General features: G+C 49.5%; 1 protein-coding gene and 1 pseudogene across 1 annotated transcript in view; both read right to left on the bottom strand.

Moving 5' to 3' along the window:
• The window catches only part of LOC131559625 (zinc finger protein 345-like), a 740,983-nt gene that overhangs the window by 714,260 nt on the left and 13,077 nt on the right, over positions 1-13,646 (bottom strand). Inside the window, 2 exon segments of the mRNA XM_058808040.1 lie at positions 12,142-12,478; positions 12,530-12,637. Coding sequence (XP_058664023.1) covers positions 12,142-12,478; positions 12,530-12,637 — 445 coding nt within the window.
• Positions 687-1,618, bottom strand: LOC131559844 (olfactory receptor 14C36-like; annotated as a pseudogene).

Here is a 13,646-nt window from a genome sequence, read left to right as displayed (position 1 = left end):
TGCTGGGCCCAGTCCTGTTTAATATCTTCACTGATGATCTGGGTGAGGGGATCGAGTCCACCATTCACAAATTGCAGATGGCACCAAGCTGGGTGTGAGTGTGGATCTGCTGGAGGGCAGGACAAGAAGACACAGCCTTAAGCTGCACCTGGGGAGGTTTATGATGGGCAATAGGAAGAAGTTCTTCACAGAAAGGGTGAATGGGAATTGGAATGGGCTGGCCGGGGAGGGGGTGGCAGTGTCACTGCCCCTCTCCAGTGGCACTTAGTGACACGCTCTGGGTAACAAGGCAGTATTATGGCATTGGTTGGACTTGATCATCTCAAAGGTCTTGTCCAGCCTATTTGATTCTGTCATTCTGTGATGACTGGGATATTCTGGGGCCATTGTGACACTGCAGGGCCTAGTGGAACTAAGAGGACCATGGTGACACCGTGCAGCCCCACAGAACCAGGGGTCCACTGTGGTGCTCTGGGGCCTAATGCACCCACGGAGTGCTCCATGACACAGTCTGTGGGCTCAGGGAAGGTGGAGAGAAAGAAAATGAGAAACGGCCCAAACACTGATATTTAATTATGGACAATATGAAAAACCTAAAAAAAGGGGAAGAAAACCCACAACCAAACCAACAAGAAATATCAAAAATAACTTTTATTACAAGTGATTTGCAAACACTGGCCAGCAGTTTAATGTTTCTGAAAGTATCCAGTCATCAGTGTCCACACTGCAGCCTTGAGCTCCTGGTTCCTCAGGCTGTAGATGAGGGGGTTCAGGGCTGGAGGCACCACCGAGTACAGAACTGACAGGGCCAGATCCAGGGATGGGAAGGACATGGAGGGGGGTTTCAAGTGAGCAAAGATTAGAGTGCTGAGGAATAGGGAGAGAACAGCCAGGTGAGGGAGGCAGGTGGAAAAGGCTTTGTGCCGTCCCTGCTCAGAGGGGATCCTCAGAACAGCCTTGAAGATCTGCACATAGGAGAAAACAATGAACAAAAACATCCAAGTCCAAAAGACGCAATTACAGCAATGAGCCCCAGTTCTTTAAAGTTGGAGTGTGAGCAGGAGAGCTTGAGGATCTGTGGGATTTCACAGAAGAACTGGCCCAGGGCATTGCCATGGCACAGGGTCAAGGAAAATGTATTGGCTGTGTGCATGAGAGCGTTGAGAAAGGCACTGGCCCAGGCAGCTGCTGCCATGTGGGCACAAGCTCTGCTGCCCAGGAGGGTCCCGTAGTGCAGGGGTTTGCAAATGGACACGTACCGGTCGTAGCACATGACGCTCAGGAGGAAAAGCTCTTCTGAGATGAAGAAGATAAAGAAAAAGAGCTGAGCAGCACATCCTGTGTAGGAGATAGTCCTTGTGTCCCAGAGGGAATTGTGCATGGCTTTGGGGACAGTGGTGCAGAGGGAGCCCAGGTCGCTGAGGGCCAGGTTGAGCAGGAAGAAGAACATGGGCGTGTGCAGGTGGTGGCCACAGGCTACAGCGCTGATGATGAGGCCGTTGGCCAGGAGGGCAGCCAGGGAGATGCCCAGCAAGAGGCAGAAGTGCAGGAGCTGCAGCTACCACGTGTCTGCTAAGGCCAGGAGGAGGAAGTGCCTGATGGAGCTGCTGTTGGACATTTGCTGTGGCTGGGCACAGGGACCTGTTCATGCAGAAAAGGACAGTGAAAAGTTGGAGGAGATTCCTGTAACCAAAATCAAAGCCATTTCCTATACACCCACCTCTGGAACACACAGATATGGTCTTTAGTATTTTCAAGATCTGAGGTTTTCTTTATAAGCTCCCCAATGTTATTCCTGGTATTCTTGGATATCAGGAAACCCTCAGCATTTCTACTTGACTCAGGGAGAACAGAGCAATTTCTGGGAGGCAAAGTGATGAGTGGAGACTGAGGGGAGATGGTCTGTCATTCTGATCTGTTCCGAGTTTCCTTGGGCTTTAACCTTTCTCTGGTGGAGGGTGATAACCTTGCCATGCTTCCCCTAAAATGTCACCAGGCACTGCTGAGAGGAGATGTGTCCATCACAGCCCAGAACCACATTTGTAGCCATGGATTCGCCTTGCTCATTTCACCAACCCAATAGCAGCATTTTCAGTGTCACAGCACCTCTGCCTTTCCCCATTAATCTTATAACTCAGAGATGCTCTAGGACAGGTTTGCACCCTGGATTGGAGCTCCCAGCTTGGATTGAAATCTCAGGGAGACTCCCAAGTGTCCTTATGATGGCATTGGATTGAGGGAGATGCAGCTCCTTCCCTGGCTGGACTGACAGCATTGCCCAGAGCTGGGCACTGGGGACAGTGTCACCCTGAGCCAGCTGTGCCCCCTGCCAGAGCCCCCAGTGCCGGGCAGCTGCTCCCAACCATGCGCTCTGCAGAGGGAACTGGGCCCTGGGCTGCAGAGCTGCCCCACGGCTCTGCTGCAGCTCTGCCTGCACAGGAGGGGCTGCACGCCTTGGAGCCCCGGCCCTGAGGGCAGAGGCTGGGCTGGGGGCACAGGAGGGAGGGGGCTTGTTCAGAGGGAGGGGCTGCACTGGAGGGGGTCCTGTGGGCATCTCTAAACTCTCCCTGCCACAGCATCTCTGGGTTTTGTTTTCTCTCCTTGCCTGATCTTCTCTCTGCTTCCTGCAGATTTTCCTCCTGCAGGTACTTCCCTGTGCCTGATCTCTCCCTGCCAACACTCACAAATCTCTGTGCACTCTCCTTGGCCATACAGAACCCTGCATGTTTGCAGGGCACACACTGGGGGCAGGTTCTGTTTGTAGTTTGGAGAAAGGACAGCTCAGACTGAGCCTGATGGGTCCAGCAAAGGGGATGCTGGTGCTGTCCATGGACAGAAAGGCTGAAAGCATATTAGGGATCTCCTGTGACCCTATAATCACCAAAAGTAACATATCAGATGTCTCAGACACTTGTCAAAATTCATAATTAATAATTCATAACCTACCTTTAATATTTATCCCCCCTTCCTGCCATTCTCCAAAAGCAGGAAACTGATTTCAAAGTCTTAGGAAATTTTCTCATTTTTGTTAAAATCCTTGACCTGGAAATATTCTATGACTGATTAGAACCCCTCAGCATATCAGACCTTAATGAGCATTTCACCTCCCCTGCACCAAAAATACTCAGAGTTGTACTCACAGCATCTGTAGGCACTGGGATGTTCCAGCTGCAGGAGATGGCTCCAGGAGCTGCAGCTGCATTGTCCTGCAGCCAGAGGTTCCTATGCCAAGGGCTGGCAGTGATTCTGCCCCAGGCACTTCTCAGCACCTTCCCAGCCCTGACTGATTGACGCTCTCTGTGCCTCTGTGCTGTGCCCGGGATGGCTGCAGGCAGTGCCCCAGCCCTGCTGGGCTGGAAGAAGAGCTGCTCATCAAGAGAAATGTGCTTTTGAAGCTCCTCTTGGTTACCAGGAGCTGCCTCTGTGCCAGGAGCCCAGCCCAGCTCAGCAGCACAGACACAGCACCAGGACTTTAATGAGCCTCTGGGGCTTTGTGCTCAGGCCCTGAATATCAGTCCCTGAGAAGGAGCTGAAGAAACCTCTCGAGATCTCCAAGTCAGAATCCAACTCCAAAGTTTCTTGGACTTTTAATGGGTCCCACTGAGGGACACGACTGAGAAAGTGTCCCCAGGCCCCAGGCAGAGCAGAGAACTGGAGGCAGTGATGACAGGTGGGGACAAAGGGAAGCCAAGTCTTGGTGTCCTGGGGCACAGCATCAGGGTCTGTGCCAATAAGGGCTGTGAGGAGACACCTTGTCCTGAGGCACTGGGGCCTCCTGGCACAGCCCCAGCCAGGCTGGACACTGTCAGCCCCTTGTCCTGCCTTCAGCATCCCCCCCTAGCCCACATCCCAGTGGCCTCAAGGATCTGCTGGAAGGAGTCCCTGGGGAGCCTTGCTCAGTAATGGCCCTGGGGGCTCCTTAATGCTCACAGAGTTTTTCAAAGGACTTTGGGTTTGGCTTTTGCCTTGGAGTCTCTGAGAGCTTTATGCAATCATGGCCTCCAATTATATGTGGTAATTATTCCCTGGAGAGGCTTTGTCAGTAACAACACTCAGTGGGGCTCATTAATACTACAGGGTACTTCAGTTATTTTAAGGTACTTGGTGTTTCCCTTTTGATACACACTGTGTGAGAGGTTTTGCAATCATGGCCCCAATTATCTGCTTTAATGAGTCCCAGGAAAGCTTTGTACTGACACTCAGTGGGGCTCATTAATGGCTTGAGATACTCAAGGTTTTTAAGGTACTTTATGGATTTAAGGATAGTTTTAGGTACTTTTATGGATTTTTCTTCCGACACTGAGTCTCTGAGAGATTTGTGAAATCATGGCCTCCAATTATCTGCTGTAATGAGTCCCTGGAGAGGGTTTGTGTGTAACAACACTCAGTTGGGCTCATTAATGCTTCAAAGTACTTCAGTTATTTTAATGTACTTGGTGTTTCTCTTTTGATACAGACACTGTGAGAGGTTTCTGCAATCATGGCCCCAATTATCTGCTTTAACAAGTCCCTTGAGAGCTTTGTACTGACATGTAGTGGGGCTCATTAATACTTTGAGATACTCAAGATTTTTAAGGTACTCTGGATTTTCCTTTCCACACTGAATCTCTGAGAGGTTTTTGTGCCATCCTGGCCTCCAATTCTCTCCTCCAAGGAGTCCATTAGGAGCCTGTGTAGGGGATGGATCTCAGTGGGACACATCCATGATTTGAGAACCTTTGGGGTTGTCTTCTGACTTTGACTCCTCAAAAGGTTTGTGCAATCTCCTCTCAGGCCCTGAGGTTCCAGGGCTCAGCTCCAAATGCACTATGGGGCTCATTAGGATCAAGCAAGTCCTGACAAACCATGGCTCTGCCTTGATTTCCCTCTGCTCTAGTGCAGTTCATCAGAAATATTTCTGTAGTGGTTTTGGTTCACCAGTTTAATATTTCTTGGAGAATGCAGCAATTATTGTAGTAGTGTTTTGCGGAGAAAAGAAGAAACCTCACAACTTTATAAAAGTTGTAAAGCCCGGTATGTTTATTTTACGACACGCGCCGGACGCAAGTCCCCCAACAAGGCATGCGTACCTCTGAAGACCTCAGGTCGTCTTTTATCCCCCTCCCAAATGCATATGCATACAGTTTCACAGTAAGTTCATACATATTCATTCCGCGTGACATTTAGCACTAGTTCTTCTTTATCAGAAGAATTCCTAGGTCTGGGGCAGATCGACCTTGCGGTAATTTCTGTTTTTCTTTCTCTGTCTCCTTGCTATCTCTGGAATGCGGCTTTTCTTTCAGCTTTGGCCCTACAGACCTCTAACCTCTTCCAGGCACTTCACCTAATTCAGAATGGATCTCCACTCCGTCTCATTAGGTCCAGTATGGGCTAATTACCAGTGCACTCACTAGAATATACTTACTCATTTCCTCCTGTGTGATGAGATTAGGAGAACGGCAAAGCAGGCTCAAAACTTTAAAGGGTGTAAGGAAAAGTTCATTAATAGCAACTAAAAGAAAGAGTAATAAGAACAAAACTTTCAGAGCACTTCTCCTCTCCCTACAACCTTTTCTTTCTTACTGACAATAAAAAGAGACAAACCTAGAATTTTCAGTCAGTTTACCCCAACTAGAATAGTCTTTCTTTAGTTCACTTAGGGAGAGGAGTCTCTCTTTCATGCTATGGAGACTGCTCCAGAAGAAACACTTCTGTTGTGGCTCTCAATTTCCATGAATAGCAACTGCCCAGAAAAAATCTGCAATTGTGACATCCCTCCCAGTTTTTCAAAGCTCTTTTACAGTTGTGTTTGTGGGCCAAGTCAACTTATGGGGTATTAGTTTAATGATGAGTTGTTTAAGAGCAAAGGTTCTCCTCATCTATTTCTGAAATCATCTTCATCTCTGAGAACAGAGGTCTTTTTCTTTTCCCTCTGAAAGCACAGGATCTCATCACTCTTCACTTTTTCAGTGTTCTAACTTCTCATGGGATCACAGCTACTTCAACATTTGCTTTAGCATGGAGGCCTTTGCTGAACAAGTAATTTCCTTGTACTTTTCAATGCGATACAGGGAAAAAGAGAGTCTGATGTATCAGTTACATCCTTCTCCATAGCTTTACAAGAGGATTTCAGCCCCAAGATCAGGACATCTCCTCATCCCTCCCATCTGGGACTCAACTTCCTCTTCACTGACCTCGGTGTCTTCATGTTGCTCCTCTATGTGCCTGCACTTTGTCCTTTTCTCTCACTCGAGGGAGGATGGAAGCACTGAAAGAGTTCATATCTCACCTGGGGCCTGCAGGCTCAGTGCTTGCAGCCAGACCTGCTCCCTGTTCCCTCGGTTCCATGGGTCCCCACAGTGTCCCAATGGTCCCTTGCTTCCATGAGGACCTGAGGTGTCATAATACCCCCTTGGTGACATGAGGCCCTGAAAGGTCACAATGGTCTCCATGGTTCCATCAGGCCCCACAGAGTCATAATGGTCTCTGGGTTCCATGAAGCCCCGCTGTGTTACAATGGCCCCTTGGTTGCATGGGCTCCAGTGGTGCCACAATGATCCCCTTGGTTCCATGGGCTCCAGTGGTACCACAAGGATCCCCTTGGTTCCATGAGGTCCCCACAGTGTCCCAGGATCTCCATGGGAAGGAAGGAACCCAACCCCAGTGTTGCAGGGGCATCCACCAGAGGCCAAGGCCGGCCAGACTTGATGGTACTGACAGATTTACCTGGGAGCAACCCTTGGATATGCAGAATTTTGGAGGTGGAATCCCAATTTCAGACATGGACACCTGGAGGAGAAGGACGGTTCTTTTATATAGGAAGGAAAGCAGGGAACACCGATATTTGAGGGGCAAATGAAAGGTGGCCATCAGAGGCCTAAGTCAGCCAGGCCTCTCTGTTCTAATTGCTTTTGTATGAAAGCAACCCTTGGATATAGGGAATTTGCGAGGTGGAATCCCAATTTTGGCCATTTCTTTGTAGATAAGAACGACAGTTCTTTTTCATAGGAAGGAAAGCACGGAGCCCAAGTGTTTCAAAGCCAGAAGAGGAGACAGGTGGCTCCTGTCCTGGCTCCCAAGCCAGCCAGATCTGATTGTCATGGCAGCTTTTGTCATAGAGGAGTCCTTGGATATTTGGAATTTCAGAGGAGAAATCTCAATTTTGACTTTGGACTCCTTGAGAAGAAGGATGGTTCTTTTTCATAGGAAGGAAAGTATTGAGCCACAGGTTTTTGAGGCAGGTGAGGGACAGCTCCCAAGTGGCAAGGGCAGCTAGACCTGTCTGGCTTTCATTTGGGAGCAATCCTTGGATGTACAGAGTTTTGGAGGTAGAATTCCAGGTTTGGCTATGAGCACTGGGTCAGGATGGATGGTTTTTACCAAAAAAAAAAAAAAAGCCAAGTCTAAGTGTTTTTGAAGAAGATGAGAGGTGGCCACCCTTAGGCCAACACAGCCAGATCTGTCTGTCCTGGCACCTTTCATCTAGGGACTCTCCTTGGACATAGGGCATTTTGGAGGTGGAATCTCAGTTTTGGCTATGGGTGCTTGGACAGGAAGACAAGTCCTTTTCATTAGGAAGGAAAGCACAAAGCCCTAGTGTTTCAGAGGCAGATGAGTGCCAGCCCTCAGAAAGCCAAGGCCAGCTAGACTTATCAGTCCTGGCAGCTTTTGTCTGGGAGCTATCCTTGGATGTTGGGAATTCTGGAGGCAGATTCTCAATTTTGGCCATGGGCACCTGGTTGAGATGGATGGTTTTTTCCCATAAGAAAGAAAAGCACATGATCCCAGTGTTTCAAAGGCAGATGAGAGGTGGCCCCTGGGTGGCCAAGGCATCCAGATCTGTCTCTCCTGGCAGATTTCATCTGGGAACAATCTTTGCATATAAAAATATTTGGGGGAGGAATCCCAGTTTTGGCCATGAGCTCCTGGAGGGCAAGGACAATTCTCTCCCATAGGAAGGAAAGCCCAGAGTCCCAGCGCTTCAGGGGAAGAGGAGAAGCAGCCTTGACATGCCAAGGTCAGCCAGACCTGTCCAGCAGCCCCTGGGAGGCCAAACCAGCCACACCTGTTCCCTGTGCCCTTGGTTCCATAGGGCCCCACAGTGTCACAATGGTCTCCTTGGTTCCATGAGGCCCTGGAGTGTCACATTGTTCTCCTTTCTTCTGTAGTGTCACAATAGCCCCATGCTTCCCTGAGGCCTTGCAATGTCACCATGGCTCCTCAGCTCCCTGCGGCCCCACTGTGTCCCAATGGCTCCTTGGTTCTACGGGCCCCACAGCTTCATCCTTGACCCTTGGTTCCACAGGGGTCCTGAATTTCGTAATGGTCCCCCTGATTCTATGAGGTACCAGAGTATCACAATGGTCTCCCTGATTCCATGAGGTTCCATAGTGTCACCACGGTGTCCTTGGATGTGCATTGTTCCAATGGCCCCTTGGTTCCATGAGTTCTGTACTGTCAGCAATGGTTTTTCTGTTCAAACAGGGCCTTGATGTGTCACAATGGCTCCTTGGTTCTGTGGTGTTCCATGGTGTCATGTACGGAAAATCACACTGTGAAAAGCCAGTGTCTATAAAGGAGACAGCAGAGTCCTTCAACTTTAATGGAATAAAGGGAGAGAATCCACCAGGGCACATGCCCATGGAGTTTTCTCCTCGAAGTTTCAAGAGGGATCAGCCTCCTTTTATCAAAGCTCCTAGCCACATGTTGCCCCCTTCCTTTCCCCATTGGCTGAGGTACTCAGACGATACAGACTTTTTGAACCCCCTACCCTATATTCCCCTCTTGAACCAGTGATTTTAACCCAGAGTTCAGAAGTTCAGGCTTGTGCAGACCCTTTTCTGTTTCAGGAGGCTTCCTATGAAATGTCTTTTCACATAATTGAGGAGAGAAACTTCTGAGCTTTTTTTCCTTTTTAAGAAAACAAAGAATAGTTTTGTCACTCCGTCAACAAGAAGCACGTTCCTATACCAAGCTGTCCGGCCTCTGTAGTTAAAATGTTTCTTGAAGTTAGTAGAGACATTAAGACCCATTTCAAAGATGCTAACATCCCTACATTCACCCATTGAATAGTCTGTGAAGACATCTTGCCTCTCAGCCACAATGGACTCCTCAGTACACGGAGGTCCACCATGTCACCGTAGACCCTTGGTTTCATGAGGTTCCGTAATGTCACCGTGGTCACTGTCAGAGGCTGCATGAGATCAATGTCCCGAGACACCTTGGGATGCTCGGAATGCCCGTGTAGGGCCAGGGCCGGGTCAGGCCTTGGTTTGTGGTGGAACAGAGCCCCATCCCCAGCCCTGGCCTGGCAGAGCTGTCAGTCACATAGCAGGGGCAGTGTTAACTGAGCTCTGATTGGCTGAGCTGTCAATCAATCACACCCCAGAAGCTGGTGCCACCCTGGCTCTGATTGGACAAACAACTGGTAGTCCCATCCCAGGGGCGGGCCCGTGAAGGCTGAGGGGGTTAAAAGCCGGAGCACAAGGCCAGCTCATGGTCTGGATCCTGTCTTCTCCTGTGGTTCCTCTGTTAGCAATGCTGGTACCCCAGCAGTTGGTGCCTATGTGTATGTCTTTCTATGGATCTGCTGTCTTTCTGTTGTTCTCTATTTCTTCTCCTTCTAATCCTGCTTACCTGGAACATTTTTGGTAACTTCACATGTTAAGGGTTAAAGGATTTTAGGTTAAATGTGTGGCAATCCAGGGCACAGGGAATATTTCTGTGTCTGCTCTGAGGGGTCCTGACCCCCAGAGAAACACTGTCTTTACCCTTCGCCCTGGAGAGGACTTCCAAGACTTTGAGATAGATTAGAATTTACCAAAGTGTGAAATAGGTAATGGGGAGTAGTGTAGTATGTCACTTCGATGAGAAATTTAGGTTTTGGGATTTTTGGTATATTGTAGATAGGAAGCAAGATGGAGGAATTGCGGTGTAGTGCCTGTCTTCTTTTTCATCTACTCCATGTTCTGCAGTGTTGGTGGCACAGGGTGATTGGTCAAGGAAAGCACAGTGTAGAGTTTATGTGGACAGTCAGGGGATGAGTTATTGGCAGATAAGTAGAAATAATGTACATTTTAAGAGTTAATTGAATGAGACAACAATAAAGACCTTGAAACTGTGCATTTTAGGGCCGTTTTGAGGTGTCTTTCCAGTGTGCTGAGCCTGGTGTGGACAGCAACACAAAACTTTAGATAAGATGACAATAAACAAGAAGCTGAAGACCAAAAAAGTCCCCTGCATCTCCTTTTATCTGGCACAGAATTGCTACAGGAGGGTTTACCCCATCCAGGGAGTCCCCAAAAAGGCTCAACATAAAATAAACATCAATAACTGGTGCCCCAACAATGTTTGTAAAAAGTTGGTTCTTTTCCATGAAAGTGTTTACTGAAGGGTGTTGTCTTAACTGGCCAATCATGTGAAATGTGTTGATTAAAGGACCAGTGAGGTCCACCTGTAGCAAACCAATGTATAAAAGAAGAGGATTGAATAAACGGGTGGTTTTTGGCCCTTAGCCTCCTGATCTGAGTCCGTGTCATCTCTGACTCAACAGTGACATTTGGGGATCTATGGGGGCTATTGGGGATCCTTTCTGTGCCTTGTTACCCAACAGGAGCTTCTCTAATGAACTTTGCCTGAAGGTACCACTGTGCCCGTAACAGAAACCCCTGTGAGTGTCTGGGACATCCTGGCTCTTTGGCAGCCTGGGGACTCCTGGGATGTCACCGTGGAGCCCACGTGAGTGCCTGTGACAGATTTGTGCCTTTGCAGCCCAAAGTCCCTGGGATGTCACCATGGAATGGCTGTGACTGCCTCTGACCACAGGGCTCTTTACCATCTCCAGAAGCTCTGGCAGGTCTCCATAGAGCCCCTGTGTGTGCTTGTGACATTCCAGCTTTGGAACAGCCTGGAGACTCTTGGAAATCCCCATGGAACCCCTCTGAGGGCCTGTGGCAAATCTGATCCTTAGCAGGCAACCATCAGGGGCCCCCTGTTGCTATGGTCAGTTTCCATGGAAACCATCACCAGCCGCTCTTGCTATGGTCAGTTTCCATGGCAGCTCCATGGAGATCCCATGCCAGAGGTGGTTGCCACGGACACCAGCTCAGGCCTCCAGCCAGAGCCCGTTGCCATGGCAACCATTGGCAGCCCCATCCCCAGGCTCATGGGATCCCAGAACCACAGAATGGGCTGAGCTGGGAGGGACCCATCAGGATCCTCCAGTCCAACTGCTGGCCCTGCACAGAACACCCCAACAATGCCAGCCTGGGCCTGGCAGCGCTGTCCAAACACTGCTGCAGCTCAGAGAGCCCTGGAGCTGGGACCCTTCCCTGGGGAGCCTGGGCAGGGCCCCAGCAGCCTCTGGACAAAAACCTTTTCCTGACATCCAACCTGAGCCTGCCCTGACTCAGCTGCAGCTGTTCCCTCCACTCCTGTCCCTGGGCACCAGAGGGAAGAGGTTCCCACAGCCCCAGCCAGGGACCCGCTCCCAGGGCTGTTGCCATGGCCACCAGGGCTGGGACCAGCTGGGATGCTCGGTTTCCACGGGCCGGGGTTCAGGAATGGGATTCCCCAAATTCCTGCTCCTGCTAAAACTGCGCTTCCCTCACTGCCCTCTTGCCTCCAATGGAAAGCACAAAAGGCAAAGATCCTGGGCTGGGATAAAAACAATTTATTGGGAACAGCAACAAGATGAGGAAAAAATGGAACAGAAACAATATTGATAACAGAAGAGATAAGAAAAGCTATTTACAGGGAAAACTACAACATCAACAGCAGGCTCTTCCTGGCCACGTATTTCCCCCTGCCTGGAAAGGGCACTCCTCTCCTCAGGGAAAGAGACATAGAGAGTCCCTTTCCTGCCCCTGGCCATAACCTGAGGTTGGAGTAAATGTAATGACAGGGCCATGGCCAGACTCTCATGTTCTTCAACCCCACATGATGTCAAGGGCAGGGGCAGGACAACAGGCAGGTGTCTTCCCAGCATGGATCACAGGGAAAATGGATCACAAGGGCTCTTCTCAATGTGGGTTCTCCCATGGGGAATGAAAATAGAGCAGTGCATGAAGCTGTTCCTGCAGCTGGGGCATTTGCAGGGCCTCCCTTACTGGTGGCTCTGTTGGTGTCTTGTCAAGTGAGAGCTCTGGGTGAAGCTCTTCCCACACTGGGGACACTCGAAGGGCCTCTCCCCAGTGTGGATGCGCCGGTGCCTGATGAGGGTGAAGTTGTGCTTGAAGCCCTTCCCAGAGTCGGGACAGCAAAATGGCCTCTCATCTGTGTGAATCCGCTCATGCAGGAGGAGATGGGAGCTGGTGTGAAACCTCTTCCCACATGTGGCGCACTGGTAGGGCCCTTCCCCAGTGTGGATGTGCTGGTGCCTGATGAGGTGGGAGCTGTGGTTGAAGCCCTTTGCACAGTCAGGACAGCAGAAGGGCCTCTCCTACGAGTGAATCTGTGGGTGCTGGAGGAGCCTGGAGCTGGTGTGAAACCTCTTCTGACACTAGGGACACCCACAGGGCCTCTCCCCAGTGTGGATGCCTTGGTGGGTCACAAGGGTGGATCTGTAGCTGAAGCCCTTCCCACATTCCCCACACTCGTAGGCCCATTCCCCGGTGTGGATCATGTGGTGGCTGACCAGGTGCTTGCTGTGTTTGAAGCTCTTCCCACATTGCAAGCACTTGTGGGGCTTCTCCCCATCACGAAGCTGCTCATGAACCACCATCTCTGAGCTCTGCCTAAAGCTCTGTCCCCCTTCCTGGCTCTGGGTGGTTCTTTCTTCCTCAGAGAATCCTGGGCTGGCTTTGGAGCCCCTCCTCCTGTGGGATCTCTGTGGCATTTCCTCCATGTTGGATTCCTCTGCACTATGTTTTGCGGAGAAAAGAAGAAACCTCACAACTTTATAAAAGTTGTAAAGCCCGGTATGTTTATTTTACGACACGCGCCGGACGCAAGTCCCCCAACAAGGCATGCGTACCTCTGAAGATCTCAGGTCGTCTTTTATCCCCCTCCCAAATGCATATGCATACAGTTTCACAATAAGTTCATACATATTCATTCCGCGTGACATTTAGCACTAGTTCTTCTTTATCAGAGGAATTCCTAGGTCTGGGGCAGATCGACCTTGCGGTAATTTCTGTTTTTCTTTCTCTGTCTCCTTGCTGTCTCTGGAATGCGGCCTTTCTTCAGCTTTGGCCCTACAGACCTCTCACCTCTTCCAGGCACTTCACCTAATTAAGAATGGATCCCCACTCCGTCTCATTCCCCCCTTTCCTAGGAAATAAGTAAATTCTTTTACTTAATGAAAACTTTCACAACAGTAAGTGTCTTTTAGTGCTTCACCGTGTGCTTTTGACAAAGATGTTAGTACAGCTATTTGTTGTAGCATTCTCCAGTACCAAATTAACAATATAATAGATAGTCCTAAACTTATCCCAACTAATATTAGTAAGACTACAATGGGGTGACAAAACTTATTAAAGATTCTATTCGCAGTTGGTGACGACCCAAAGATCACATCCAATAACCTTAACAAAATTACATATACAGAGATTAGAATGGTTTCTACTAGACAGAATAACATCATTGCTATCAATTTGTACAGCAGCACAAGCAGTTCTCAAGCATACACCCTTTTCCAGTATATACGAGCACAGTTTTCTGGTCAGTGA

The sequence above is a fragment of the Ammospiza caudacuta genome, chromosome 7 (genome assembly GCF_027887145.1).
Source record: "Ammospiza caudacuta isolate bAmmCau1 chromosome 7, bAmmCau1.pri, whole genome shotgun sequence".
In the NCBI taxonomy this organism is placed as follows: domain Eukaryota; kingdom Metazoa; phylum Chordata; class Aves; order Passeriformes; family Passerellidae; genus Ammospiza; species Ammospiza caudacuta.
Note: the sequence above shows the minus strand (reverse complement) of the source record. Positions and strands in the feature narration are given on the sequence as shown.